The sequence below is a fragment of the Sapajus apella genome, unplaced genomic scaffold (assembly GCF_009761245.1).
Source record: "Sapajus apella isolate SASKATOON/1434 unplaced genomic scaffold, GSC_monkey_1.0 scaffold36, whole genome shotgun sequence".
Classification (NCBI taxonomy): domain Eukaryota; kingdom Metazoa; phylum Chordata; class Mammalia; order Primates; family Cebidae; genus Sapajus; species Sapajus apella.
The window spans coordinates 35,142,946-35,170,110 of NW_022436976.1; the positions used below are offsets into that span (position 1 = coordinate 35,142,946).

The following is a 27,165-nucleotide window of genomic DNA, read 5'->3' on the forward strand; positions in this document are numbered from 1 at the left end:
AACAGCTCCAGTATGTATTCTAGATGTAAAAACTAAAGAATAGTAATGGAGTGGTGACATTTTAATAAAACCATGCCTGTTCTGTGGAAAAGTTAAGTGATAGAAGCTAATTAGGCTGGGCACAGTGACTCATGCCTGTAATCTCAGCACTTTGGCAAGTTGAGGCAGGCAGATCAGTTGAGTTCAGAAGTTCAAGACCAGCTTGGCCAACATGGTGAAACACTCTCTCTACTAAAAATACAAAAATCAGCTGGGTGCGGTGGCCTGTGTCTGTAATCCTAGCTACTTGAGAGGCTGAGGCAAGAGAATTGCTTGACCTGAGAGGTGGGGGTTGTAGTGACCCGAGATTGCATTACTGTACTCCAGCCTGGGCAACAGAGTGAGACTCCATCTCAAATACAAACGAATGAAAAAAGAAGCTGATCAGAAAAATGGACGATTCCTGGTTGGGTTAAAAATAAATAGTGTGGGCTGGGTGCGGTGACTCACGCCTTTAATCCCAACACTTTGGGAGGCCAAGGTGGGTGGATTACAAGGTCTAGAGTTCAAGACCAGCCTGGCCAACATGGTGAAACCCTGTATCTACTAAAAATACAAAAATTAGTTGGCCATGGTGGCTCGTTCCTGTAATCCCAGCTACTTGGGAGTCTGAGGCAGGAGACTTGCTTGAACCAGGGCCCAGGAGGCAAAGGTTGCAGTGAGCCAAGATCACTCCACTGCATTCCAGTCTGGGCTACAGAGTGAGACTCTAGCTCAAAAAAAAAAAAAAAAAAAAAAAAAGTGATAGTATATTTTTTGAACTGTGTGTATATGAGAATGTTATTGAATCATTTAAAGAGACTTATAAGCATTCGAACTTTATGACAAATTAAACAGAAAATTACCTGTTTTTTATTTTTCTGATAAAGTTAAGGTAATTACATAATGGGCAGAAAATAAGGCGTTTTATAAAAATAATTAGAATTCTGGTCATGCCTGTAATCCTAGCACTTTGGGAGGCTGAGGCAGGTGGATCACTTGAGGTCAGGAGTTTGAGACGAGCCTAGCCAACATCATGAAACCCCATCTCTACTAAAAATACAAAAATTGGCCTGGCATGATAGTGTGCTCCTGTAATCCCAGCTACTCGGGAGGCTGAGGGAGGAGAATCACTTGAACCTGGATGGCGGAGGTTGCAGTGAGCCAAGATCACAACCACTGCACTCCAGCCTGGGCGACAGAGCAAGGCTCTGTCTCAAAATAATAATAATTAGAATTCTCATTGTAGTGATTGTAATCTATAATATATGGTTGGTTTATATATGTAGAAGCATCTGTTCAGGTAACCATATAGATTTCTGTTGACTCTGCTTTTAATTGATTTGCTTAAATTTTATGCTTAAGTGTTCTAACTCCACAAGCAAGACAATCAGAGGTGTTTAAGTTGAGCTGAGCATTGTGGAAATAGATAGAAACTCTCAAAATTCTGACCACTTGTCAGAAGGCTATGTTATGGGGGCTATTACATTGGGTGTTTTGACCAGATGATCCCTTAGGTCATTTTTGCTCTGAAGTTCTTAGAATCTGTGATGGATTTTCTTTTCTTTTTTTTTTTTATTTTTTTATTTGAGATGGAGTTTCACTGGTCTCCCAGGCTGGAGTGCAATGGTGCGATCTCTGCTCACTGCAACCTCCACTTCCTGGGTTCAAGTGATTCTCCTGCCTCAGCCTCCCGAATAGCTGGAATTACAGGTGTCCACCACTACACCCCAGTAATTTTTGTATTTTTAGTAGAGATAGCGTTTCACCAAGTTGGCCAGGCTGATCTCAAACTCCTGACCTCAGGTGATCTGCCTGCCTCAGCTTCCCAAAGTGCTGGGAGTACAGGCATGAGCCACTGTGCCTGGACCTGTGATGGATTTTCTAAGTGTTTTCTCTTTCTTTCTTTCCTTTCCTTCTTTTCCTCCATCCCCTCTCCTCCCCTCCCCTCCCCCCTTTTTTTCCTTCCTTCCTTCCTTCCTTCCTTCCTTCCTTCCTTCCTTCCTTCCTTCCTTCCTTCCTCTTCCTTTCTTTCCTTCCCTCTCTCCCTCCTTCCCTCCCTCCCTTCCTTTAGTCCTTCCTTCCTCTTCCTTTCCTTCCCTTCCTCTCTCCCTCCCTTCCTTTCTTCCTTCCTCTTCCTTTCTTTCCTTCCCTCCCTCCCTCCCTCCCTCCCTCCCCTTCCTTCCCTACCTTCCCCTCCTTTCCCTCCCTCCCTGTCTCCCTTCCTTCCCTTCCTTCCCTTCCTTCCCATCCTTCCCTTCCTTCCCATCCTTCCCTTCCTTCCCATCCTTCCCTTCTTTCTTCTTTTGTGGCCCAGGCTGGAGCGCAATGGCTCTCGGCTCACTGCAACCTCCGCCTCCAGGATTCAAGTGATTCTGCTTTCTCAGCCTCCCAAATAGCTGGGATTATAGGCATGTGCCACCACACCCAGCTAATTTTGTATTTTTAGTAGAGACGGGGTTTTACCATGTTGGTCAGGCTGGTCTCGAACTGCTGACCTCGGGTGATCCACCCGCTTCCGCCTCCCAAAGTGTTGAGATTACAGGAGTGACCCACCGCACCCGGCCCTAAGTGTTTTCTTAATAATATGAGAGCATGTTATAACTTGTGTTTGAAGGCATTCTTTCTATAAAATGTACCTTATACATATAAATAAAGCGTAGCAGAGAGCAAACCAAAAAAGAAGTTGTAATATTTAGTGAGAAAACTGATTGTCAGTAACTCTCAAACCCTAGTTTTACAAAACATTAATTCGATACTTTTGTTATCAATCTGTTATATAGTATCAGAGATTAATGTTCTTCAATTTGGAAAACATCAATTTAATATTCTTAGATTCCCTAATTCTGAATTATAATTAATTCAACATGAAACCAAAGTAATTTCTTAAGCATTTGCTATCTGTTCTAGTTATATTACAGTGAAACTGATTTTCCTATTTTAGCTAGATTTTAACTCAAGGAAAACTACTACCAGCCTCTAGAGCTTATTCCTATTTAAATGATTTACCAGAAATTGAATATATTATGAGTTTATGTAGATTATTTATTTTTATTTTTATTTTTTTTTGAGACGGAATTTCGCTCTTGTTACCCAGGCTGGAGTGCAATGGCGCAATCTCGGCTCATGGCAACCTCCACCTCCTGGGTTCAGGCAATTCTCCTGCCTCAGCCTCCTGAGTAGCTGGGATTACAGGCACGCGCCACCATGCCCAGCTGATTTTTTGTATTTTTAGTACAGACGGGGTTTCACCATGTTGACCAGGATGGTCTCAGTCTCTTGACCTCGTGATCCACCTGCCTCGGCCACCACGCCCAGCCTTTTTTTTTTTTTTTTTTACTGAAATGAAATGGGTGACAAATAAATTAGTTTCATTTTTTCTTTTCTTTTCTTCTTCTTTTTTTTTTTTTTTTTTTTTTTTGAGATAGAGTTTCACTCTTGTCACCTAAGCTGGAGTGCAATGGCATGATCTTGGCTCACTGCAACCCCCACCTCCCAGGTTCAAGCAGTTCTCCTGCTTCAAGCCTCCTGAGTAGCTGGGAATACAGGTGCCCGCCCACACCCAGCTAATTTTTGTATTTTTAGTAGAGATGGGGTATCTATCTATCTATCTATCTATCCATCCATCCATCCATCCATCTATCTGTTTGCACAGTGGTGCAATCTTGGCTCACTGCAGCCTCTGCCTCCTGGGTTCAAGTGGTTCTCCTGCCTCAGCCTCCTGAGTAGCTGGTATTACAGGCGTCCACCACTATGCCCAGCTAATTTTTGTATCTTTAGTAGAGACAGGGTTTCACATGTTGGCCAGGCTGGACTTCAACTCCTGACCTCAGGTGGTCTGCCTGCCTTGGCCTCCCAAAGTGTTGGGATTACAGGCATGAGCCACCACACCTGGCCCTAGTTTAATTTTCAAATGTTCATATGGTTGATTTTTAAGCACTCAGACTTGGTTGGAGGAATGGCTGGCAGTGTGATATGTTACAGGAAAAAAATCCAGATTTTTGAAGTCACAAAGAATAGGGGTTCAAATTCACATTCAGCTCTACCCCATAATAAAGCAATTTCTATACCCACAGAACTGATGTGAGCATCAAATAGAGTAACATGTGCAGTAACTGGACCAATGCCTTTGGTACTCAATGAATAGTAGTTGCAGCTACTATCATGGCCTCTTATACCTTATTGATATCTTTATCATTATAACTATCACATTGTATCATAAAGCTTTGTTTGTAGATATGACCCTTAGAGGATTGTGTGCTTCTTTAAGGCAAGAAAATTGCGTCTTTATCTATCTTTGTATTTCTCCTGCAGAGGTTGCACACTGGCAGCCGCAAGATTACTTTGTTTGCAGCCAGTTTGGGTCCCAGCATGTTTTAAATTTGAACTGGCTGCCAACATTTAAAAGTTAGTAGATTTCACATTTAAAATGAAATGAAACCAGGATCTGTGACTTCTGGCTTCTTGCAAAGAATCAGAAAATCCTGGTGATGCTGAACCTTAGATTTTCTCTAGGAGCAATCGGCTAGTCTGGAGCATCATCTGCCTCTTTGGATAGGACATGCTCTCTAATTTGCCTTTATCCCTAACATTCCAATGTTGTATTCTCGAAACAAAGGCTGAATGCCATTTGCTCATCACCTTTCATTCATTTGTGTTACTTACTGGGCTGCTATAGAAATTTGCATTTTTGACTTCCGCTCTAGTGAACTGTCTGAGAGTCTGGAACTTAAGGAAGCACTCAGTAAATGTTTGTTGATTGGAAGAATGAAGAACCATAAATACATACACATAAAGAAAATTTACCAGGTTTACTTTAAAATGTACAAGGTGACAGGGGTCTAGCATTGATCTAGCAATAGCTATTGTCATCTTTTTCAATATACAACATGAAGAATGGGTGGTAATGTTGGGGAGTTGAAAGAATTATGCTCTGGAATAAGTGATTTAAATTGGCCATGATTGCCAGGCTGTGACAATTTTCAAGGATAGACAACCTCAAATTTATTTGTTACTGGCATAATGCAGTAACACATGACAAAAAAGTAAAATATGATCAAATGCAGTTGCCATTTATTTTGGAATGCATGACAATATCTATTCACTTTCACAAAAACACACAAACAACACCCACTTGTGTTTGAAGGCAAGCAATCTTTGATCAAAATCTCTGAAATATCCCTTTGAGTTAGCTATCACTATAGCAAACTTTATTAATTTTTACCTGACAGTAATTTGGGATTTATCATTATGTAGTTGAACTAAAGCATGTCCCAAATATATGAAGAGTTAGCCAAGTAAGTGAATGATGTGAGTAACAATTTTTTGGCAAGGAGTGAGGGAAGAGGGGATGATCTACAGAAAAAGAACAAACTATTCCAGTTTAGTTTTTAGAGACATGTCATGGTACAATAAAAAAGAAAAAAAAAAGCCTCAGATTCACATAGATTTCCTTTTCAATCCTGCTTCTGCTACTTACTTTGGAGAGTTTTGGACCCTCAGTTTATTTTTTAAAGAAAGAATTATAGCGGCATTAAACTTGATGGTATTACAGAATATATATGTAATATATATATGTTACATGATGTTAAGTTTTGGAGAATGTCTATGTAATGTATACGTGTAATGGATCTATGAATATGCCTAAAAGAGCCTTTGCATTATGTTTTCTCTATCTGGAACACTCTTGGGACTTGTACCTTCTCATTGAGATTTTGCCCCATTTAAAATAAAGAATGACTGGCAAGAGTCTGTTATCACCCATCATAGCACATATCTAACTCTGAAATTTATGAATTTATATATTCACTTAGTCATTTTGTTTCCTTCCACCCTCACTCTCCCTTACCACCATGAACATAATATATAGTGAATGTAAGTTCCATGAACACAGAGGCTTTGTCTCTTTAATCACTGCTATAAAATAATACTTTACTCATATTAGGTATTCAGTATGTGTTTATTGACTGACTGGACAACTATAAATGAATGCTCATGAATTATTAGCACTCAATGTACTTGTTAAACTTAGGTTTATCAGTTGCTTATAGATCTGTTGGGAAATTCTTCTAGTCCTTTATTAGCAGTACATTATGTATTTTCTTAAAATTTTTTGTCATCCTAATTTTCATAGGTCTTCCTAATTTTCATTTTTAAGATTAATGAAGAGATGATCTGCATTTTGTAAGGAGGCAGAGTTGGTTTTTTTTGTTTTGTTTTTGAGACAGTCTTACTCTGTTGCCCAGGCTGGAGTGCAATGGCGCGATCCCAGCTCACTGCAATCTCCACCTCCCTGGTTCAAGCAATTCTCCTGCCTCAGCCTTGAAAGTAGCTGGGATTACAGGTACATGTCACCACACCCAGCTAATTTTTTTTTTTTTTGAAACTGAGTCTCACTCTCTTGCCAGGCTGGAATACAATGGCACGATCTCAGCTCACTGCAACCTCCGCCACCGGGGTTCAAGAAATTCTCCTGCCTCAGCCTCACAAGTAGCTGGGACTACAGGTGCATGCTACCATGCCCAGTTAATTTTTATGTTTTTAGTAGAGATGGGGTTTCACCATGTTGGCCAGGATGTTCTCAATCTGTTGACCTCATGATGGGGTTTCACCATGTTGGCCAGGATGGTCTCAATCTTTTGACCTCATGATCTGCCCACCTCGGCCTCCCAAAGTGCTGGGATTACAGGCATAAGCCACCATGCCCAGCCCACACCCAAGTAATTTTTTCTATTTTTAGTAGAGAAAGGCTTTTGCCATGTTGGCCATGCTGGTCTCAAACTCCTGAAGTCAGGTGACCCACCTGAGAAGGCAGAGTTTATATATTCAGTTTTATGTCTCTTCTCTGGTCTCAGCTACATTTTTTTCCCATCTGCATTTTTTTAAAATTAATTCATTCAGTCAGTCACTTTATTTAATCTTTTAAAGAAATCCTTGCCAGGTGTGGTGGTGCACGCCTAAAATCCCAGCACTTTGGGAGGTTGAGGAGGAAGGATCACCTAAGGCCAAGAGTTTAAGACCAGCCTTCACAGTGGTTCACACCTGTAATCCCAACACTTTGGGAGACTGAGGCAGGAGGATCACCTGAGGTCAGGAGTTCAAGATCAGCCAGACCAACCTGGTAAAACCCCATGTTTTACCTGAAAATACGAAAATACAAAATTTAGCTGGGTGCAATGGCACGTTCCTGTCATCCCAACTATTCTGGAGGCTGAGGCAGGAGAACTGCTTGAATTTGGGAGGCAGAGGTTGCCGTGAGTTGAGATCGTGCCATTGCACTCCAGCCTGGGTGACAAGAGTGAAACTCCGTCTCAAAAAAACCCAAAAAACAAACACTAAAACCACAAAAAACTGGCCAAGCACTTTGGCTCATGCCTGTAATCCCAGCACTTTGGGAGGCTGAGGTGGGTGGATCACAAGGTTCGGAGTTAAAGACCAGCCTGGCCAAGATGGTAAAACCCAGTCTCTATAAGAAATACAAAAAAATTAGCCAGGTGTGGTGGCGGGCTAATTTTGGGGTGTGGTTAGTGTGTATGTATAGATATATATCGCACGTACCTGTTGTAGCTACTCAGGAGGCCGAGGCTGGAGAATTGAATGAATCCAGGAGTTCAAGGTTGCAGTGACCTTGATCATGTCATTGCACTCCAGCCTGGGTGATAGAGCCAGACCCTGTCTCTCAAAGTAAATAATAAAATTTAAAATGTTCAGTAGGTAGTTAATGAATCCATAAGGTAATGAAAATTAGCTGGTAGTGATTGTAATACCTGTTACACCTGCTGCTAACTTAATACATGAGTACATTAAGGATCTTGACCCCAAATTGAGTTTGAATCCTCACCCTTTTAAATAAAAAGCTGTCAGGTATACAGTTAACATTATCGATTACAGTAACATCTAATTCACTGTAATCATACTCAAGCAATCATTTGTGAATGAATGAATGGACTGATGAATAATTAGATACTAAGTTATATGATGTGGCAGCTATGGAAGTCATACTTATCTTGTATTCTTTTTTTGAGATGAAGTCTCGCTCTGTTGCCCAGGCTGGAATGCAGTGACATGATCTCTGTTCATTGCAACCTCTGTTTCCCGAGTTCATGCAATTTTTCTGCTTCAGACTCCTGAGTAACTGGGATTACAGGTGCATACCGCCATGCCTGGCTAAGTTTTGTATTTTTAGTAGAGACGAGATTTCATTGTGTTGGCCAGGCTGGTCTTGAACTCCTGATCTCCAGTCATCCACCACCTCGGCCTCCCAAAGTGCTGGGATTACAGGCATGAACTACCATGCCCGGCCTTCAAACCTACATTTTTAACTAAAGAATGTTTAGACTATTTGATGATTATAAATATACCCGATTATTTCCTGTTTTTTGAGATGGAGTCTCACTCTGTTGCCAGATTAGAATACAGTGGCACAATCTTGGCTCACTGTAACCCCCGCCCCCCAGATTGAAGTGATTCTCCTGCCTCAGCCTCCCAAGTAGCTGGGACTGCAGGTGAGTGCCACCACACCCAGCTAATTAGTACAGGAGTGAATCACCTCACCTGGTCTTTTGTTTTTTTGTTTTTTATTTTCAAATAAGGTATTATTTATATATATTCTGCCTCCCTTCAATTTTGAAATACTCAAGCATATGGTTTCTACTGATACTTATCAGGCTACTTTATTTATTAATTTGAGGCAGGGTCTCACTCTGTTACCCAGGCTAGAGTGCAGTGGCGAGATAGCTCACTGCAACTTCCACCTCCTGGGCTCATGCCATTTCCCCACCTCAGCCTCTCAAGTAGCTGGGAGTACAGACGTGCACTACCACACCTGGCTAATTTTTGTATTGTGTGGAGACGGGGTTTTGCCATGTTGCCCAGGCTGGTCTGGAACTCCTAAATTCAAGTGATCCACCCACCTCAGCCCCCAAAGTGCTGAGATTACAGGTGTGAACCACTCCACACCACCTCAGGTTACTTTAAAGTAACACTATTAAAAACAATAAAAGTAGCTGGGTGCCTTGGCTCCCAGTACTGTAATCCTAGTACTTTGGGAGTCCGAGGCAGGTGGATCATGAGGGTCAGGAGTTCAAGACCAGCCTGGCCAACATGGTAAAAACCTATCTCTACTAAAAATACAAAAATTAGCTGGGCATGATTGCTACTGGGGAGGCTAAGGCAGAGAATTGCTTGAACCCCAGAGGTGGAGGTTGCAGTGAGCCAAGATCGTGCCTTTGCACTCCAGACTGGGCAACAGAGTAAGTCTCTGTCTCAAAATAAATGAATGAATGAATAAATGAATGTATAATTTTGAAGAATTAATTTAACTATAGTTGCCTTTGTAGTTCAAGGACTATAATGAAATAAAAATGAAGTGAAGCATGTAAGTATATAGTTTATCAGTAGCATGTTTTTGTGTTACTTTATATTTTCTACTTTCTTAAGTAATGTCAATATGTAGGGTCACTATTAGCTGTGAGTGGCAATTTAAACTTAAATTTCCGGCCAGGCGCCGTGGCTTATGCCTGTAATCTCAGCACTTTAGGAGGCTGAAATGGGCAGATTGTTTGAACCCAGGAGTTTGAAACTAGCCTGGGCAATATGGCAAAATTCCATCTCTACAAAAAAAAAAAAAAATTACTCAATTAGCTGGATGATATCCTGTCCCTTCCCCATCCCATATTCTACTGCTCCAAAAATAAATAAACTTTTTTTAAGTTTAATTTTATTATTATTTTTTGAGACAGAGTTTCGCTCTTCTTGCCCAGGCTGGAGTGCAGTGGCATGATCTTGGCTCACTGCAAACTCTGTCTCCCAGGTTCGAGCAATTCTCCTGCCTCAGCCTCCCGGGTAGCCACAGGTGCACCCACCACACCCAGCTAATATTTTATTTTTAGTTGAGCCGGTGTTTCACCACGTTGGCTAGGCTGGTCTTGAACTTCTGACCTCATGATCCACCTGCGTCAACCTCCCAAAGTTCTAGGATTACAGACGTGAGCCACCGCTCCTGATCTAAAGTTTAAAATTTTATCCCTCAGTCAGACTAACTACATTTCAGGTGCTCAATAGCCATATGTGGTTAGTGGCCACCATATTGGACAGCACAAAGAATATTTTTATCTTCATACAAAATTCTGTTTGCTCTTGTAGATTATTACATATATAATTGCTTACCGTTTATTTTGCTACATTGTCATTAGAGTTTTTGTTTGTAATTTGATAATGCAGTCTCATATATCCTAGAAATACTAACTTTTGCTTTCTTGAAATCTTATTTTCCTCAAATGTGTTTTTTTTTAATCAACTATATATTTAAATCAACATTTTTTCTTTGTTGTTCCATTAAGATGGTCAACATCTGACAGTTTTATAATTGAAACTTGTAAGTTCTGTGATGAATACAGTGAAGTAATGCCTTTAGGTATTATTTTTTGGGGGGGGTGTTATTCATTTCTAAGACAACATAGCATATGACAGTGCCTCTCCATGTACCTCTTTTACCATATACAGTGAAAAACCACTTATTAAATGGTGATCCCCCCCTTTATCTTATTAAGTAAATTATATGGTCTTTTTTTTTTTTTTTTTTTTTTTTTAATGGAAGCCTCCATAGTTAGAGATGTAAAACAGCAATTTCTTGGTTCTATAGCATGACATAGTTCAGAGCTGAGATTAGAGAAACCCCGTAGAGTTGTTAATACTTGAGGGCATCCCCAACTAGAAAAGTATGTGAATTTAGGCATGGGAGGAAGGAAGGATCTGCTTTAAATTTAGTGTAGGGTCACTGAATCTTAATGATAGATTAAACAAGGGAGGTAGAATAATGAATAGGGGTATACTGTGTGTAGCACTAATACCAGAAGTCCATGGTTTGTGGCGGTTTTTTAATGTCCTTTCCCATATGGTTTTGAATAGAGCAGGTTATGGCAGGGATGAGCTAAGGAATAGCTTTGTTAATGGATAAATAGGAGTAATTTTTTAACAGGAGACTTCAGTTTATTCAGAATCCCTGCTTATTTAATGAATCATGTGGTTAAATTTTTTTCCTGATCTTAATAATACATAAGTGGGATTGCTAAAGTATTCCTGGTATTTTCTTTCTAAAACAGCTATATCTACATTTCAGAGCCAACCCTAACAGTGAATCCCTGGGTTGGGTTTTACTTTCTTAATTAAAGGCCAGTCATATGGAGCTTTTGAGCATTGGCAGCATCAGTCCTTAGGGTTTGATATGCAGTATTAGACTTTCTTTCATAGTGTCAATTCATTTTTATGACTTAATTAAATTGTCATTTGGAGCCAGTTTCCAACTCTACTGCATTCACCTAAACTTAACTACGTATGTAATTTTAGTGACTTTACTCTTACAACTTTGCTCATGGCCAAGGCAGCTACCTTTCTTAAGATACGCTTTCTGCCGTCCCACCTACAAATCTATGAGAGAATGATGCTGAAACCTGATCTTGCAAAGTAGCAAGTTAGAATCAGATAACCTGACCAGACACACTTTTAAGTATCTCTCAGGGCAGTTCTTTGAAGGAGCTTACTTAATATTTCCTAAAGGAGAGGTTAACTAGGTTGTCTTTGGTGCCTTAGTTATGCAGAGAGAAGGGAAATGTAACTCTCCTGACTCCAGGGCCCCAAATGCAAACACTGGCCTAGTTGTTCCCAAACTTTCTTCTTGATGTGGGTGACTTGAATGGTTTATTTTCACTTGATGAGCCACACCCCCTGGCCACTTTAGTATTCATGGCAGACCCCAACACTAAGTCCCTTTGTTGTCTTTGTTTTTTGCATTTTTTTGTTAACTAGAAAAGATAAAATTATGAGAGACCTGATTATAGACGGCGGTTCTGTTGCTGATGGTTCCCACCACTATTTTCACAATCCAGAGAAAGGCAAAAACCTGGATGGGCAACAGAAAACAGCAAAGCAAACATAAACATCACATCATGTCTGAGCATCAATGTGGTGCTATCAGAGTGGGAAAACATATAGTCACTATCAAAGTATAAACCTGGTTCTTTGCCCAAAGCATTAAGATTGTCAGCATTTTAAAAAGTTTGAAGCTTGCTGTAGAAGCAGTGTTTTTTTAACAACAACAAAAAATGTTTTCCTGAAGAAAAGGGAAATGGGTTACGAATTTTAAAAATCTGCATTATTGTTCTGATCCAGACATTAAGTGAATGACATTTAGGCAAGTAGCTTAATTTGTCTGTCTTTGCGCATGTGTGCACTTGTGTTTTTTAACTCACATGAAATAGTAAAAAGGAAGTGTAATTCTATAAAAAACAGGTGGGCAGAGTAGATTAATGGCACTGTCCTATATATCTTCTTCCTTATACATGCAGTTTTATTTTAGAACTTACAGAGGTTGCAAATAAAACACAGCTGTTTCTGATAAGAGTTTCAGTCATCCAGATCAAAAGCATGGAAGAGGAGTTGGCAAGAGTGTCCAACTGTTGAGAGAGGGAAAACTGGAATAACAGGATAGGGCATAATTGATTTACTGTACATTGACCAAGTAGAAGTAGCAGGCCCATAGTGTGAATATCATCATATTCTTTTATTCCAGCCAAAATCCTTACTAATGTAAAGGGTGAGGGAGACTCAGAAGGCACTGGCCAAAAGTTTATGAGAGGAAAAGCCTTGGTAACTCTCATGATAAAGTTTAACTATTTTAATATGTTCTTCTTTTTCCTTGATTTATTTTCCTTGGGAATTTTTTATCTTGCTATCTTTCCCAGATGTGTGTGACACCAGGAACTCTGCCCCCTTTCTGTGAAGCATTCAGTTGTTGAAACAAGTTGTTATTTGTTCTGGCAGTTCTTCCTCTACAGCACTTGAAAGTACAAAGTGGACAGACTGTAACTGCATTATCCATTGCAACATAGTAGCTGTCAAAAGGCTCATTTGCTCTCATGACAGAGGCTTTGCCTATAGTTGGTCACTCTCACTCGTTACTACTTTTTTTTTTTTTTTTTTTTTTTTGTGACAGAGTCTTGCTCTGTTGCTGGGACTGGAGTGCAGTAGTGCATTCTCGGCTCCCTGCAACCTCTGCCTCCCAGGTTCAAGTGATTCTCCTGCCTCAGCCTCTGGAGTAGCTGGGATTACAGTTGTGTACCACCATGCCCGGCTAATTTTTATGTTTTTAGTAGAGATAGAATTTCACCATGATCCACCTGCCTGGGCTTCCCAAAGTGCTGGGATTACAGGCGTGAGTCACTGCCACCAGTCCACTTGTTACTACTTAATGACCACTGTTCAGAATTAAGTGCAAATGATCTCATGGAAGATTGATACACGTTACAATTATAAAAGTGTCTGGTAGCCAGGCACAGTGGCTTACAACCTGTAATCCCAGCACATTGAGGGGTCTGAGGTGGGAGGATTGCTTGAGTCCAGGAGTTTGAGACCAGCCTGGGCAAAATAGTGATACCTCCTCTCTACAAAAGTTTAAAAATTACCCGGGCATGGTAGTATGCACCTGTAGTCCCAGCCACTCAGAAGGCTGAGTTGGGCGGATCTCAGCAGCCCAGGAGATCCAGGCTAAAGTGAGCTGTGATGCTGCCACTTCACTCCAGCCAAGGTGACAGAATAAGACACTGTTTTGAAAAACACAGAATAGTGTCCAGTGGACAGCTGGGTGTGGTGGTTCACACCTGAAATCCCAGCACTTTGGGAGGCTGAGGCAGGAGGATCACCTGAGGTCAGAAGTTCAAGACCAGCCTGACCAACATGGAGAAGCTCCATCTCTACAAAAAGTACAAAATTAGCTGGGTGTGGTGGCACATGCCTGTAATCCCAGCTACTCGGGAGGCTGAGGAAGGAAAATCACTTGAACCCAAGAGGTGGAGGTTGCGGTGAGCCGAGATTACGTCATTGCACTCCAGCCTGGACAACAAAAGCGAAATACAATCTCAAAAAAAAAGTGTTGTGTAAAAGAAAGATAATTTATTTCAATCCATTATTTTACAAAAGAAGAAATTTAGGCTAAGAGAAGATATGTCACAGTCATGAAAGAATCTAGACTTGAGAGTTTCATAGAACTAAATTAAATCCTAATCTCATCATTTAGTAATTGAGGTAACCTTGAGCAGATTATTGTCTCCTCAGTTTCCTCATTTGTGAATTGAAAATTATTATGCATGTATAAGGTATTGTGAGGATGCTATGTTAACATAAAACCTAGTATCTGGTTTATTGAAGATGCTTGGCCGGGTGCGAAAAATAACACACACACACACTCTTTTTTTTTTTTTTTTTTTTCTGAGCTGGAGTCTTGCTCTGTCACCCAGCTGGAGTGCAGTGGTGTGATCTCGGCTCACTGCAACCTCTGCCTCGTTCTTCCACATTAGGGGTCAGCAATTTTTTTTTCTGGAAAGGGACAAATAATTTCTATTTTAGGGTGTTTAGGCCATGCAGTCTCTGTCGCGTCTACTCAGTTCTGCTATCTTGGTAGAACAAAAACAGCCAGAGAAAATAAGTAAACAAGTGGATGTGACCGTGTTCCAGTGTAACTTTATGAACAAAAACAGACAGTAGACTGGATTTGGCCTCTGGGCTCTTCTTTGCTGATGCTCGTTCATCACTTTAATGGCTGCACAATATTTTATTTATTTATTTAACTGTTCTATTATTGGATATTAGATTATGCCAATTTTGTGTGTCGATATGATTTTGTGAGATGATAAACAAGGCTGTAATGAATACCCTTATAACGAAATACTTGGTTACAGGTACGATTATGTCTTTAAGATTAACTAGGGCTGGGCCTGGTGGCTCACCCTTGTAACTCCAGCACTTTGGGAGGCTGAGGCTGGCAGATCACTAGGTCAGGAGTTCAGGATCAGCCTGGCCAACATGGTGCAACCCTGTCTCTACTAAAGATACAAAAATATTAGCTGGGCATGTTGGCAGACGCTTGTAATCCCAGCTACTCGGGAGGCTGAGACAGGAGAATACCTTGACCCTGGGAGGCAGAGGTTGCAGTGAGCTGTGATCTCGCCATTGCACTCCAGCCTGGGCGACAGGGCAAGACTCTGTCTCAAAACAAAAACAAACAAAACCAAGGATTAACTAGTACATTGCTTCTGACATTATATCAAATAGTCTACTAAAATTCATATAAAAATTAAAACATTTCTGGTCCACAGTATTTACTGATTTATGTTTCCAATCTTTAAAGTATTAAATGAAATTGAATTTCATAAAATGGTGTTAAAGTAAAATTCCTTCCTAAAAATGTTCCTGTAATTATTCCAGCTATTTCTAGAATTGACTTTGGGCTTAACTGGTGTTTTCCTTCCTGGAAGGAATTATAAATTGATTAATTTGATTTTTAAATGAGGAGATTTTAAGAGATTTTATTGAGTGACTGCTATTTATTGCAGGCTGTAAGAAACATTTTTTTTCATAGTGTTTACTAGGCCATTAAACAATTGGAATAATTTGTTTCCTCACTGTTTCCATAAAATGTACAGAGGAAATATTGCTCTCCATGACAAGGTCTTGTCTGACTGACAGGAAATTAACCTTTTTCTTTTGGGCCTTGTTTCAGTTAGCTTATGAAAGGAAAAAATAACCTGTTTAGTTTTTCTATATGGCTCAAATATAGTTCTCTGGTGGTTAGGAACATTTCTTCAGTTTAGCTGACATATATAGGTGTCTTCCAAGTTTATTTAGTGAGTCCAGTAGGTCATTTATTGTGAATTTGCAGGTTTACTGCAATTTCGAAATATATATTCTGACCAGGAAGCAGTCACACTTAAGCTTGAGACAGATTGAAACACAGATTTTCAATTAGCAGAAATTTAGATTAAACTAAGAATGCAATGAAGTCTGTAGTAAAAAGGTAGTGCCTTCTCTCACGAATTTCTTAGGCTAATAAAAATCCCATCATCCAAATGAAATTGCAACATTTTTAGAATTTCTGTAACAAATCATTATTAATTATATTTCTTCTCAAAAGACTGGCCACCTTAGGCAGAGTTCAGAGAATTTCAGTATCAGTAAACCCGAGAGGGATGGCTATCTGGAAGAGCCTATATATTATTTGCACATTCTAAAGCAGTGCTTCTTAAAATTTGGCTTGGTAACAGTTACCTAGTGAGCTTATTAAAACATAGATTGCTGGGCACCCATAGTGTTCCATACACTAGGTCTGTGGTGGGGCCCATGAATTTGCATTTCTAATAGTTTCCAGGTGATACTAATACCTGGTCCAGCCACCACCATCCTTTAAGAACCACTGTTGTAGAAAACTAATTGACCTTTTTTTTCAGTTATACTTTTAATTCCTGCAGCTTCACAGTTTCTGTAAACTTTTGTTTTTCAGAAAGCTCCTAAAATTTAGCTTCTTTTTAATTAGTGAAATATGCTTAGCTTTTCTTAGCTGTAAAAATTTTCTTAGCACTTTGGGAATTGTCTTTTAGCTTAAAATCCAGGTTTAACCTTTATTTAAAGATACAATTCATTTTAATAAATGTGTAATTATTAGTTTTTACTTTAAATAATATCTAACTTTGTAAATTTCAAGTTGCTTTCACCCACACCAGTCTTTCAATATAGGAAATTATGAGCATAACCATGTTACCCATGGAAGTGTTAACTCTTATGCTGGATAGTGTTTCAGGATGGCCAAAATCTATCTCCAATTAAATGCATTTAAGTTAATTTCCATATTTGATTATTTTTATTATCATTCTAGTAATCTCTTAGAAAGGCAGTTGTCAAATTTCTTTATAGCCAAGTAAGAGTTGAAGTAAGTTTTTAAGGTATGGCACAAAGCAAAACTAAGTTACAGTTATTAGAATGAAGAATTCATTTAGAGCCAAAAGATGTTTTAAAACTGCAGAGTACAGTCAGTTCAAAGCCTGATTGAAAGCAACTTCAATTTTATAGATTTCTTGAAACAGATCTTCATTGTTTTCAATAAAGATAGTATTTGAGAAAAAGAAATGTCTCCAGTTACTGTTTTTATGAGGAGAGAATAGCTTGGTCTTTTTAATTGTTAATGAGAAGAAGTAATAGTTAAACACTTAGAGCATTGATTTCTGATTTGAATTCTCCAACACAGGCCAGCCCTGGGGGGAAGGAAAAAAAAAGCTTGCTAATTAACATTTGATTACTGATGCCACCTTCTCATTCCCGTTGCACCATCCGGTTTCAAGCGTTTTTTGTTCAGAAAGGATTTTGAGGAGGGTTTTAACTTCCATCTAAGTAAAACAAATCCATGTGCAACTGCAGTGTGTATACAATAATTTTAAAAAGAAAAGAAAAAGAAAACCTTAGATATGGAGTATGTGTTCAAAATTCACTCCGAATCACTTCTGATTCAGAAGTGATTGCTTTCTTAACTATAAGCCTTTTAGAGCACCAGTGATTGCTAGGATACTGGAATTAAGCCTGGTTTGTATGCCTTATTTTGATTTAAACACACACACATACAAATACTTATTTGTTCAATGTAGTTATTTAGCAAACTGTTAACCAGAACATCTGATAATGTGATGTACTGGGAGCTTTAAGTTTGATATATTTAATATTTGGCTAAGCTCAGGTTTTAATATGAACAGAGTCCTTTTTCTTCTAAGAAAAAAGAATGAGATGTATGGCTGTAGTTTTAGGGTACTTTTTTGTAAGGGCTGTACTATAAAGTGCCACAGTGTGTTAATTCAGAAAATCTAGAAACTAAAGCGTGGATAACTGAACATTTTGTTTTATATTTTAGCATAACAAAATGTTTGATATGTGAAGAATTGTGGACCAGATTTCAAAAAATTTTAAAAATTGAGATAAATTAATAAAATTTGAAATCTATATCACTTAGCTAGTAGTGTTCTGGTAAAATCACATAACTACTCTGGTGACATTTGGTTGATAGAATAGTTTTCTGGGAAACCAGTGTGACAAGCTTTATTTTTAAATGAGATCTCATAAGGGGAAAATATTAATTAGCTTTTTAAAAAAGTATAATAAAAGTAAGTACTAAGGCTCATGCACAAAAAAAGAAAACCTAAAATGCTTATTTTTTATGTCTGTTATATTTATTAATTCTATTGTTTTTCCATTTTCTAGCATTCATGGTTTTAAATTTTCTCTCATTACTTCCTCGTCTTGTATATATTTAGCACTTCTTTTAATTGAAAATAACTCCAGTATTTTCATGAAATAACATTTTGGAGCTTTGAAAATCAGATTTGATCACATTTAATTCTTTTTTTTTTTTTTTTTTCCCTCCCAGACAGAGTTTTGTTCTTGTTGCCCAGGCTGGAGTGCAATGGCACGATCTCAGCTCAGCCCTCGGAGTAGCTGGGATTATAGGCATGAGCCACCATGCCCAGCTAATTTTTGTATTTTTAGTAGGGACAGGGTTTACCATGTCGGCCAGGCTGGTCTTAAAACTCCTGACCTCGTGATCTGCCTGCCTCGGCTTCCCAAAATGCTGGGATTACAGGTGTGAGCCACCTCACCCAGCAGTTTTATTCTTTTCTAAGGTGGAGTAAATGAGATCTCAAAAAGGCTTCACCAATTTTCCCACAGTAACAGTTGAGCAGAATTAGGATTAGAAATCTAGTTCTCTGGCTGGGCATGGTGGCTCACACCTGTAATCCTAGCACTGTGGGAGGCCAAGATAGGAGGATCACTAGGTCAGGAGTTCAAGACCATCCTGGCCAACACTGTGAAATGCTGTCTCTACTAAAAATACAAAAAATTAGCTGGACATGGTGGCACACACCTGTAATCCCAGCTTCACAAGGCTAAGGCAGGAGAATCACTTGAACCCGGGAGGTGGAGGTTACATTCAGTGAGCTTAGATCAAGCCACTGCACTCTGACCTGGGCAACAGACCACGACTCTGTCTCGGAAAAAAAGAAAAAAAGAACCTAGTTCTCTGCCTCAAGGTATGCCACAACACCTTAAACTTTGTGACTTTTTTTTTTATTAGAGCTTGTTTTCACGTGAATAATACCTCAATGACATTTAAAATTTCCTAAAAGTTTTTCAATAGTTTGACCAATATTTAGCTCACAAGGAATGATTTTGTTATAACTGAGAATGTTATATACTAAAGCTTCACAGTTTAGCCTTTAGCAGAGTAACTTTTCCTAAGCATTACTTTCCTAAGAAATTCTAATGAAATTTAACTAAAAAATAAAACTGTTTGAAAATTTAAATGAATCAAAAGAAAAATTTGTGGGAGATGAATATCTTATAAATGTACTTTTATAATTTTATATTGAGCAGGTTATAATGAAATGATCTTTTCCCCAGTGCTGTGTTTAGTATTGAAATTTCCACAGACAATGAGGAAGTATGAAGATTGAAATGGAGATTATTACTTAGTTTTTTACATTAATTGTAGTATATAACTAGGTGTTTATTAGCAATGACAAAGAATATGGAACAAATCAGTACCATATTAATTCTATACTATTAAAAGTTAATCTGATTTATGTATTTTCTCAGTTGCAAACAACTGTCTTATCTGAAACAATATGCAAGAAATTAAATGATCCCTTTAGAAAACCTTGAATGCAAATTGGAAAATCTGTTGTCAATCTGGAACTCTTGATCCAAATACAGTATAGTTTGTAACTTAATTTTAATGTTCAGCTGGCAATCAAAACATTTATTAAATTCTTTCGGAACTAATTGAAACATTTGCATAGTATAGGAGTCTGAAATCTCATAGATTTCAAGCTTAATGTAAAACAAGAATTGAAAAGATTATGAAGGTTCAGCATGATCTTGAGCCAATGCTGATCAAAAAAATGTGTAAGGCCCTTAGGAAATGTTACCCTATGAAGTGCCACTTGTCTTTAACTGGAATTTAACACACTCTAAAGATGAAACTCCATCAGACACAGCACAATATTGTTAGCTGGGCATGCCAGCCACTGCAACCCGGCCTGTGTGTGTTTTCTTTCTGCTTCTCGAAAGTGCTTTCAAATCCCGAATCAATCAATCAGGGTCCTTCCTCCTCTCTTTCTCACTTCCCTCTTTGTCTTTCTATAATCTTCTTCTCCCTGTCTCTTTACCATCTATCTGCCTCTCTCTCCTTCCTTTCCCTTTTCCCCTTCTTCCTCTTCTCCGTCTTTCTTCCTCCTCCCTCTTTCTTCCTCTTATTTCTTCATCTTCCCTCCTTCTCTGAAAGAACTATGTTCATCATCTGATTTATGTTGACTTTAAATTCATCTGTATAATTTTATACAAAGCTATATTTTATCATTTAGGTTTCCTTGAATAATAAGTCTTTTAAGAATCGTTTTTACGTTTGCTTTGTGTACATTTTGGATTTTTTTCTTCCCCGCAGGATTATGATTTCAGTTTTTTATTAAATATAGCCATCAATAAAGAAAATGGAATTGTAATCTCTTAGTAAAATCCCCACTCTTGATGCTTTTGCTATCTTATCACTTGTGCTTCATCCATATACTGGTAACATCTATATGTGCTTACAACATTGGTATGCATAGAATTATTTTTGAAAAACAAATTTGTTTTCAGTTAAATTGTTGTTTAGTGATTGTGGTTCAACACAAGATTCTTTTAACTTAAACTCAGAATACTCTGTGAATTTAGCCTTTGCATTGGAACAATCAAACATTAGTCTAATATGCTTTATATGGGACTCTCTCAGCCAAGTTCTGTCTGAGTTAACCAGTTTATTCTATGACAAGTTGCTTAACAGATGTCATTCTGGGGAGAACAATGAAGCCAAATACTTGTGCAATGGCTAACATTACTCTAACTTTGATCACTTTTGTTCAGCACATCAGTCTGGCGTTGTGCTTTATACCAACATAACACTATAGCCAGAACATGCTTTTCAGGCTTAGAATAGCAAAGGAATGTTATTCAATTCAGTGCAGTTACAGATGAGTTAATGAAAGAAGAAAATACTGTTTATTTCATAATACCTTATTGTTGTATTTTGGAATTAAGGTGGAATTTAAAGAATCCCACTCCAAAGTTATTTGTTTATATACACATAGTATTTGTGTATATTACGATGCTAGGGTAGCTTTACCACCTTTCCAAAAGGATGTAAATATTTGTCCTGCTTTTTTTCAAAAATAGCTGATTAGATTTGTTATATCTAGACAACATAATCAAAAATAATTTTAAGAAAGAGTTTTGTCTTTTTTTTTGCCTTGAAGCCTAAAGACTCCTCATACTCCTTCTTCTATCCTTCTCTCTTTTATTAATATAGCACTTTAGGTTTGTGGAATACATTTCTCTTTAAGAACACTAATGTTTAAAAATGACAAAATAACAACAACTAGTGAAAGTGGTTAGAGGCTGACCCAAATGCATTTGGTTAAATTGTTGGGTTGATAATGACTGATAAAAATTTCCAAATGCTGGCCAGGCATGGTGGCTAATGCCTATAATCCCAGCACTTTGGGAGGCTGAGGTTGGCAGATCACCTGAGGTTGGGAGTTTGAGACCAGCCTGACCAACATGGAGAAACCCTGTCTCTACTGAAAAAAATACAAAAAATTAGCTGGGCATGGTGGCGCATGCCTATAATCCCAGCTACTTGGGAGGCTCAGGCAGGAGAATCGCTTGAACCTGGGAGGTGGAGGTTGCAGTGAGCCGAGATCGTGCCATTGCACTCCAGCCTGGGAAGTAAGAGCGAAAGTCCGTCTCAAATAAATAAATAATTTCCAAATGATATGACTGACTGTAAACAAAATATTGCACGGTAGACTAGCCATTTGCTAAGAAAACCTGTTGATGTGAATTGAATACGGATCAAGACGTGCCCAAGCTCCTCAGAACTCATTTACTAAATCTTTTTTCCACAGATAGGAATTAGAGATAAAAATAGAGTGACTTTTGTGTTTTTGTTTTATTTTTTGTTTCTCCTTTCCCATAGCGTACTTGTATATCTGTTTCACTGGAATGGTAACTTAGATGTGATTATGTATAAGAAAGGGTAATGTGGGGCTGAGCACGGTGGCTCACACCTATAATCCCAGCAATTTGGGAGGCCGAGGACAGTGGATCACCTGAGGTCAGGAGTTCGAGACCAGTCTGACCAATATGATAAAACCCTGTCTCTACTAAAAATACAAAAATTAGCTGAGTCTGGTGGCACATGCCTGTAATCTTAGCTACTCAGGAGGCTGAAACAGGAGAATTGCTTGAACCCGGGAGATGTTGGTTGCAATGAGCCAAGATTGCGCCATTGCACTCTAGCCTGGGTAACAAGAGTGAAACTCTGTCTCAAAAAAAAAAAAAAAAAAAAAAAGAAAGGGTAATGTGAAAGCCAAATGCTGTAACTGGACAACATGATACTTTAGGCTTCTCCATTTTTAAAACACAAATCATGATGCTTGTTGAAATATGAAGAACCCTATTGGAAGTCTTCAGGTTTTTTTTGAGAAAGGGTCTCACTGTGTCATCCAGGGTCCAGTGGCACAGTCACGGGTCACTGCTGTCTCAGTCTGTAGGGCTCAAGCAGTCCTCCCAGCTTGGCCTCCTAAAGGGTTGGGATTACAGGTGTGAGCCACCATGCCTGGTCTCAAGTCTTAACATAATACATATGATAGGAAACATTTCAACCTTAGCTTCATTTGATACAGTAGGATAATAATGCCATAATTAACTTGAAGAATTGGTTAAAATGGATAATCTCTCCGCTCTGTTATGATTCGTTAATTTATTTGTGAATAAAAATTAAAAAATAGAGTTTTTTGTTTTTTTTTTGCGGGGGAGGGAGGGTGGGGAGGACAGGGTCTTGTTCTGTCTGCCAGGTGGGAATGCAGTGGAGTGATCATGACTCACTGTATCTTCAACCTCCTGGACTCAAGCAATCATCCTACCTCAGGTTCCTGTGTAGTGGGGACTACAAGCATGAGCCACCACGCCTAGCTAACTTGTTATTTTTTGGTGGAGATGGGTTCTCACTATGTTGCCCAGGCTCATCTTGAACTCCTGAGCTCAAGTGATCCTTATAACTTGACCTCTGGATTACAGGCTTGAGTTACCATGCCCAGTAACACTTATTTTATTTTATTTTATTTTATTTTATTTTATTTTATTTATTTTTGAGACACAGTCTTGCTCTTTTGCCCAGGCTGGAGTCCAGTGGCATGATCTTGGCTTACCACAAACTCTGCCTCCCTGGTTCAAGCCATTCTTCTGCCTTAGCCTCCCAGGTAGCTGGGATTACAAGCGTGAGCCACCACACCTGACTAATTTTTGTTTTTTTCATAGAGATGGGGTTTCGCCATGTTGGCTAGCCTGGTCTTGAACGCCTGACCTCAAGTGATCCACCCACGTCGGCCTCCCAAAGTGCTAGGATTACAGGTGTGAGTCACCTCGCCTAGCCAACACTTCTTAATTGCTGGCTAACGTAGAGTTTGATTTTCCACCACTTTATTCTGATAAATTTACCTCCTTTACTTTGAAAGTAAAAGGTATAATGTTGCATGTTGGAAAAATAGTTTCCCATGTTTACCAAATTTTTTGTATTTTCTTTTCAGGAAGCGCCTATAGCTCTGATGTTAGTAAATATTCTATGAAATAGTTTTTAATTTAGATTGATTTCCAAAAAAAGAAAAAAAAAAACCCTGTGCTTTTTTTTTAACTTGTTTTTTTTGGTCAGTGATGGGGAGACAGAGTCTCACTTTGTTGCCCAGGCTGGAGTGCAATGGCGTGACCTTGGCTCACTGCAACCTCCGCCTCCCAGATGCAAATGATTTTCCTATGCTGCTTTATTAATAAGTTTCTATATCTTTGAAACTTACATCAAAATATAAAGGCAACTTTAGGTTTTGTTTTTGGTTTTGAATCATTGTACATTTCAGTGAATAAATCAATTGTAAAAATTTATAATTGCACCTTGCCCTTAATCAACTGTGTGCCTGAAGTTTCTTTCTTTCTTTTCCCCCCTTTTTTTTTATTGTACTTTAAGTTCTGGGGTACATGTGCAGATCTTGCAGGATTGTTGCATAGGTACACACATGCCATTGTGATTTGCTGCTTCTATCCCACTGTCACCTACATCAGACATTTCTCCCAATGTTATCCCTCCCCAACCTCCTCACACCCTGCTGTCCCTCCCCTAGCTCCCCAACCCCCAACAGACCTCAGTTTGTGATGTTCCCTTCCCTGTGCCCACATGTTCTCATTGTTCAACACCCTCCTATGAGTCAGAACATGTGGTGTTTGGTCTTCTGTTCTTGTGTCAGTTTGCTCAGAATGATCGTTTCCAGATTCATCCATATCCCTACAAAGGACATGAACTCATCCTTTTTATGGCTGCATAGTATTCCATGGTGTATATGTGCCACATTTTCCTTATCCATTCTATCACTGATGGACATTTGGGTTGGTTCCAGGTCTTTGCTATTGTGAACAGTGCCGAAACAAACATACGCGTACATGTGTTTTTATAATAGAATGATTTATAATCCTTTGGGTGTATACCCTTGACTAAAAAGAAATGAAGTCAGCTAGGAGTTGAAAACAAGAGAGGAGGGATGTTTCTTGAATTATTATTTTATGTAGTCTTCATTGAGAATCTGCTTTTAAATTTGGTTTTGTTCTTTTTAAGAAAATTGTTTTGACTTATGTTTTTATTGTTTCAAATTCTTGTTTTGAATCTAGAAGGAGACAGGACATACACTGTATGTCTCGTAAATTGACTGGAAACTATAAGTTATGTGAAAATTCTATTTTAATTGTGCTGTCTCTTTCTTTTCATAGGTAAAGAGAAATGTATATGACCTTACAAGTATCCCTGTTCGCCATCAGTTATGGGAGGGCTGGCCAACTTCTGCTACAGACGATTCAGTAAGTGACAGTCAAATTCTCAGTTTTACATTCTCCTCTCATTTTTGCCACTTTCAGTCTAATTGGCTTTGATAACAAGCACAATCAAATGCTTTGAGTGTTCCATTGAAAGAATTATCTAGCTGGGTTTGGTGGCTCACACCTCTAATCCTAGCACTTTGGGAGGCTGAGGCAGGCGGATCACTTGAGGTCAGGAGTTCGAGAATAGCCTGGCCAACATGGTGAAACCCCATCTCTCCCAAAAACACAAAAATCAGCTGGACATGGTGGTGAGTGACTGTTATCCCAGCTACTCAGGAGGCTGAGGCCAGGAGAATTGTTTGAACCTGGGAGGCGGAGGTTTCGGAGAGCCAAGATCGTGCCATTGCACTCCAGCCTTGGCAACAAGAGCAAAACTCCATCTCAAAAAAAAGGGGGAAAAAAAAAAAAAAAGGGGGAAAGAATTATCTAAACCAAACAATGTGAAAGTAAGAGAAGTTGTAATAATTTGAGTTCACCTTTAGAATGAAATCGCAAGCCAAGTAGACCAACATTCTGTTGGTAATGTTACAGTATCAGTGCAAGAATTTGAGGTTGCTTGATTTATTTTTTTCTTGATGAGAATATATTCAGATTGGGACTTTCTAAACATTCAGATACTAATGAAATGTTCAAGGCAAAAACATTTTCTTTCCTAAATTACAGATATTTTTAAATCAAGCTAATCATTCGATTTAATTTTAAAACTACCTTTTTCATAGTAGACTGATACTTTAAAAGTTAATTTTTATCATTAATATTAATAGCACTTTAATCTCAAACATACCTATAAATTTCACCATCATAAAAAGCTAGAAGAAAATAACCTGTCATTTTTACCATTATTATATTTTTATAATGATTTTTCTATTGTAAATTTTGAAGCCTTTTTTATCTCTGCAATTTCCATTCCTTGCTATTTTCTATGAGTAAATTTCATCATATAAGGAGGCCTGCTGAAATTAAGTTTGAGAAGAAATTGGGACTTCGTAAACATCTTGTAATGATCAATAATGAAATGATAATTATTCCTAAGAATTGAATTACCTTTTCATATTTTCTAATGTTTCTGTCTGGATAATAACTACAGTTCATGCCTCCTCAGCACCATCAGTATATATTTTAATGGAAAGGAATTCTCTGTGGAAGACAGAAACGTTTTAAGACGATTTGCTTATGTAGATGCTACTTGAATCTAAGGCAGAGTGTTTACACTGTAAACACTTTGCCTTTGGAAGATGCTTTATGGATGATGAAACTTTAAAAATCAGAAAACAGAAAACTTTTATTTATGGCCAGGTGTGGTGGCTTACGCCTGTAATCCCAACACTTGGGGAGGCCAGTATGAGTGGATCACCTGAGGTCAGGAGTGAGTGTTTGTTTGTTTGTTTATGAGATGGAATCTTGCTTTCTCACCCAGGCTGGAGTACGAAAATGCACTCTTGGCTCACTGCAACCTCTGCCTCCCGGGTTCAAGCAGTTCTCCTGCCTAAGCCTCCCCAGTAGATGGTATTATAGGCGCCTGCCTCCACACCGGGCTAATTTTTGTATTTTTAGTAGAAACGAGGTTTCACCACGTTGACCAGACTGGTCTTTAACTCCTGACCTTAGGTGATCCTGCCTCGTTGGCCTCCCAAAGTGCTGAGATTGCAGGCATGAGCCACTGTGCCTGGCCAAGGTCAGGATTTTGAAACCAGCCTGGCCAACATGGTGAAACCCTGTTTTTACTAAAAACACAAAATTAGCTGATCATGGTGGCACATGTGTGTAATCCCAGATACTTGAGGCGGGGGGGTGCCTAAGGCAGGACAATTGCTTGAACCTGGAAAGGGAAAGTTGCAGTGAGCCGAGATCTCGCCATTGCACTCCAGCCTGGGAAACAAGAGTGAAACGCCACCTTAAAAACAAACAAACAAACAAAACCTTTATTTTTAATAAACATTTACAGGGGAAAAAAACATCTTTAGGTTTAGGTACTTAAATTTGTTTTTGAAAAACTGATTTTAACACTGATATTATAGTATATGATTAGAATTATTGGCTGGTTATGTATGGCTAAGGATAGGGATGTGTTCTTGCTTTTCTTCTGGTTTTTGTTGTTTTTCTTGCTTGGGGGAAAAATTTGATAGAAAATGTGCTACATTTATTTTTACAAAAATGAAAGAGTAATGTTCATACATGATGGTCTACTGTTTACCTGAGGAGGCGTGTAGAAAACAAATCTTAGTATTGTCTAAGAACTTGTTACAAGAAAAAACAATATTAACAGAAGAAAATAATTAAGACCTGAGCATGTCATTAAATTCTCTGAGGTTTAATTTCCTC

The 27,165-nt window shown here is 38.7% G+C and overlaps 1 protein-coding gene across 2 annotated transcripts in view; it reads left to right on the forward strand.

The window, feature by feature from the left end:
- The window catches only part of FAF1 (Fas associated factor 1), a 527,910-nt gene that overhangs the window by 278,312 nt on the left and 222,433 nt on the right, over nt 1-27,165 (forward strand). For both annotated transcript variants that reach the window (XM_032297137.1, XM_032297138.1), the window contains exon 8: nt 24,736-24,822. In XM_032297137.1, coding sequence (XP_032153028.1) covers nt 24,736-24,822 — 87 coding nt within the window. The remainder of the gene's footprint in view (nt 1-24,735; nt 24,823-27,165) is intronic.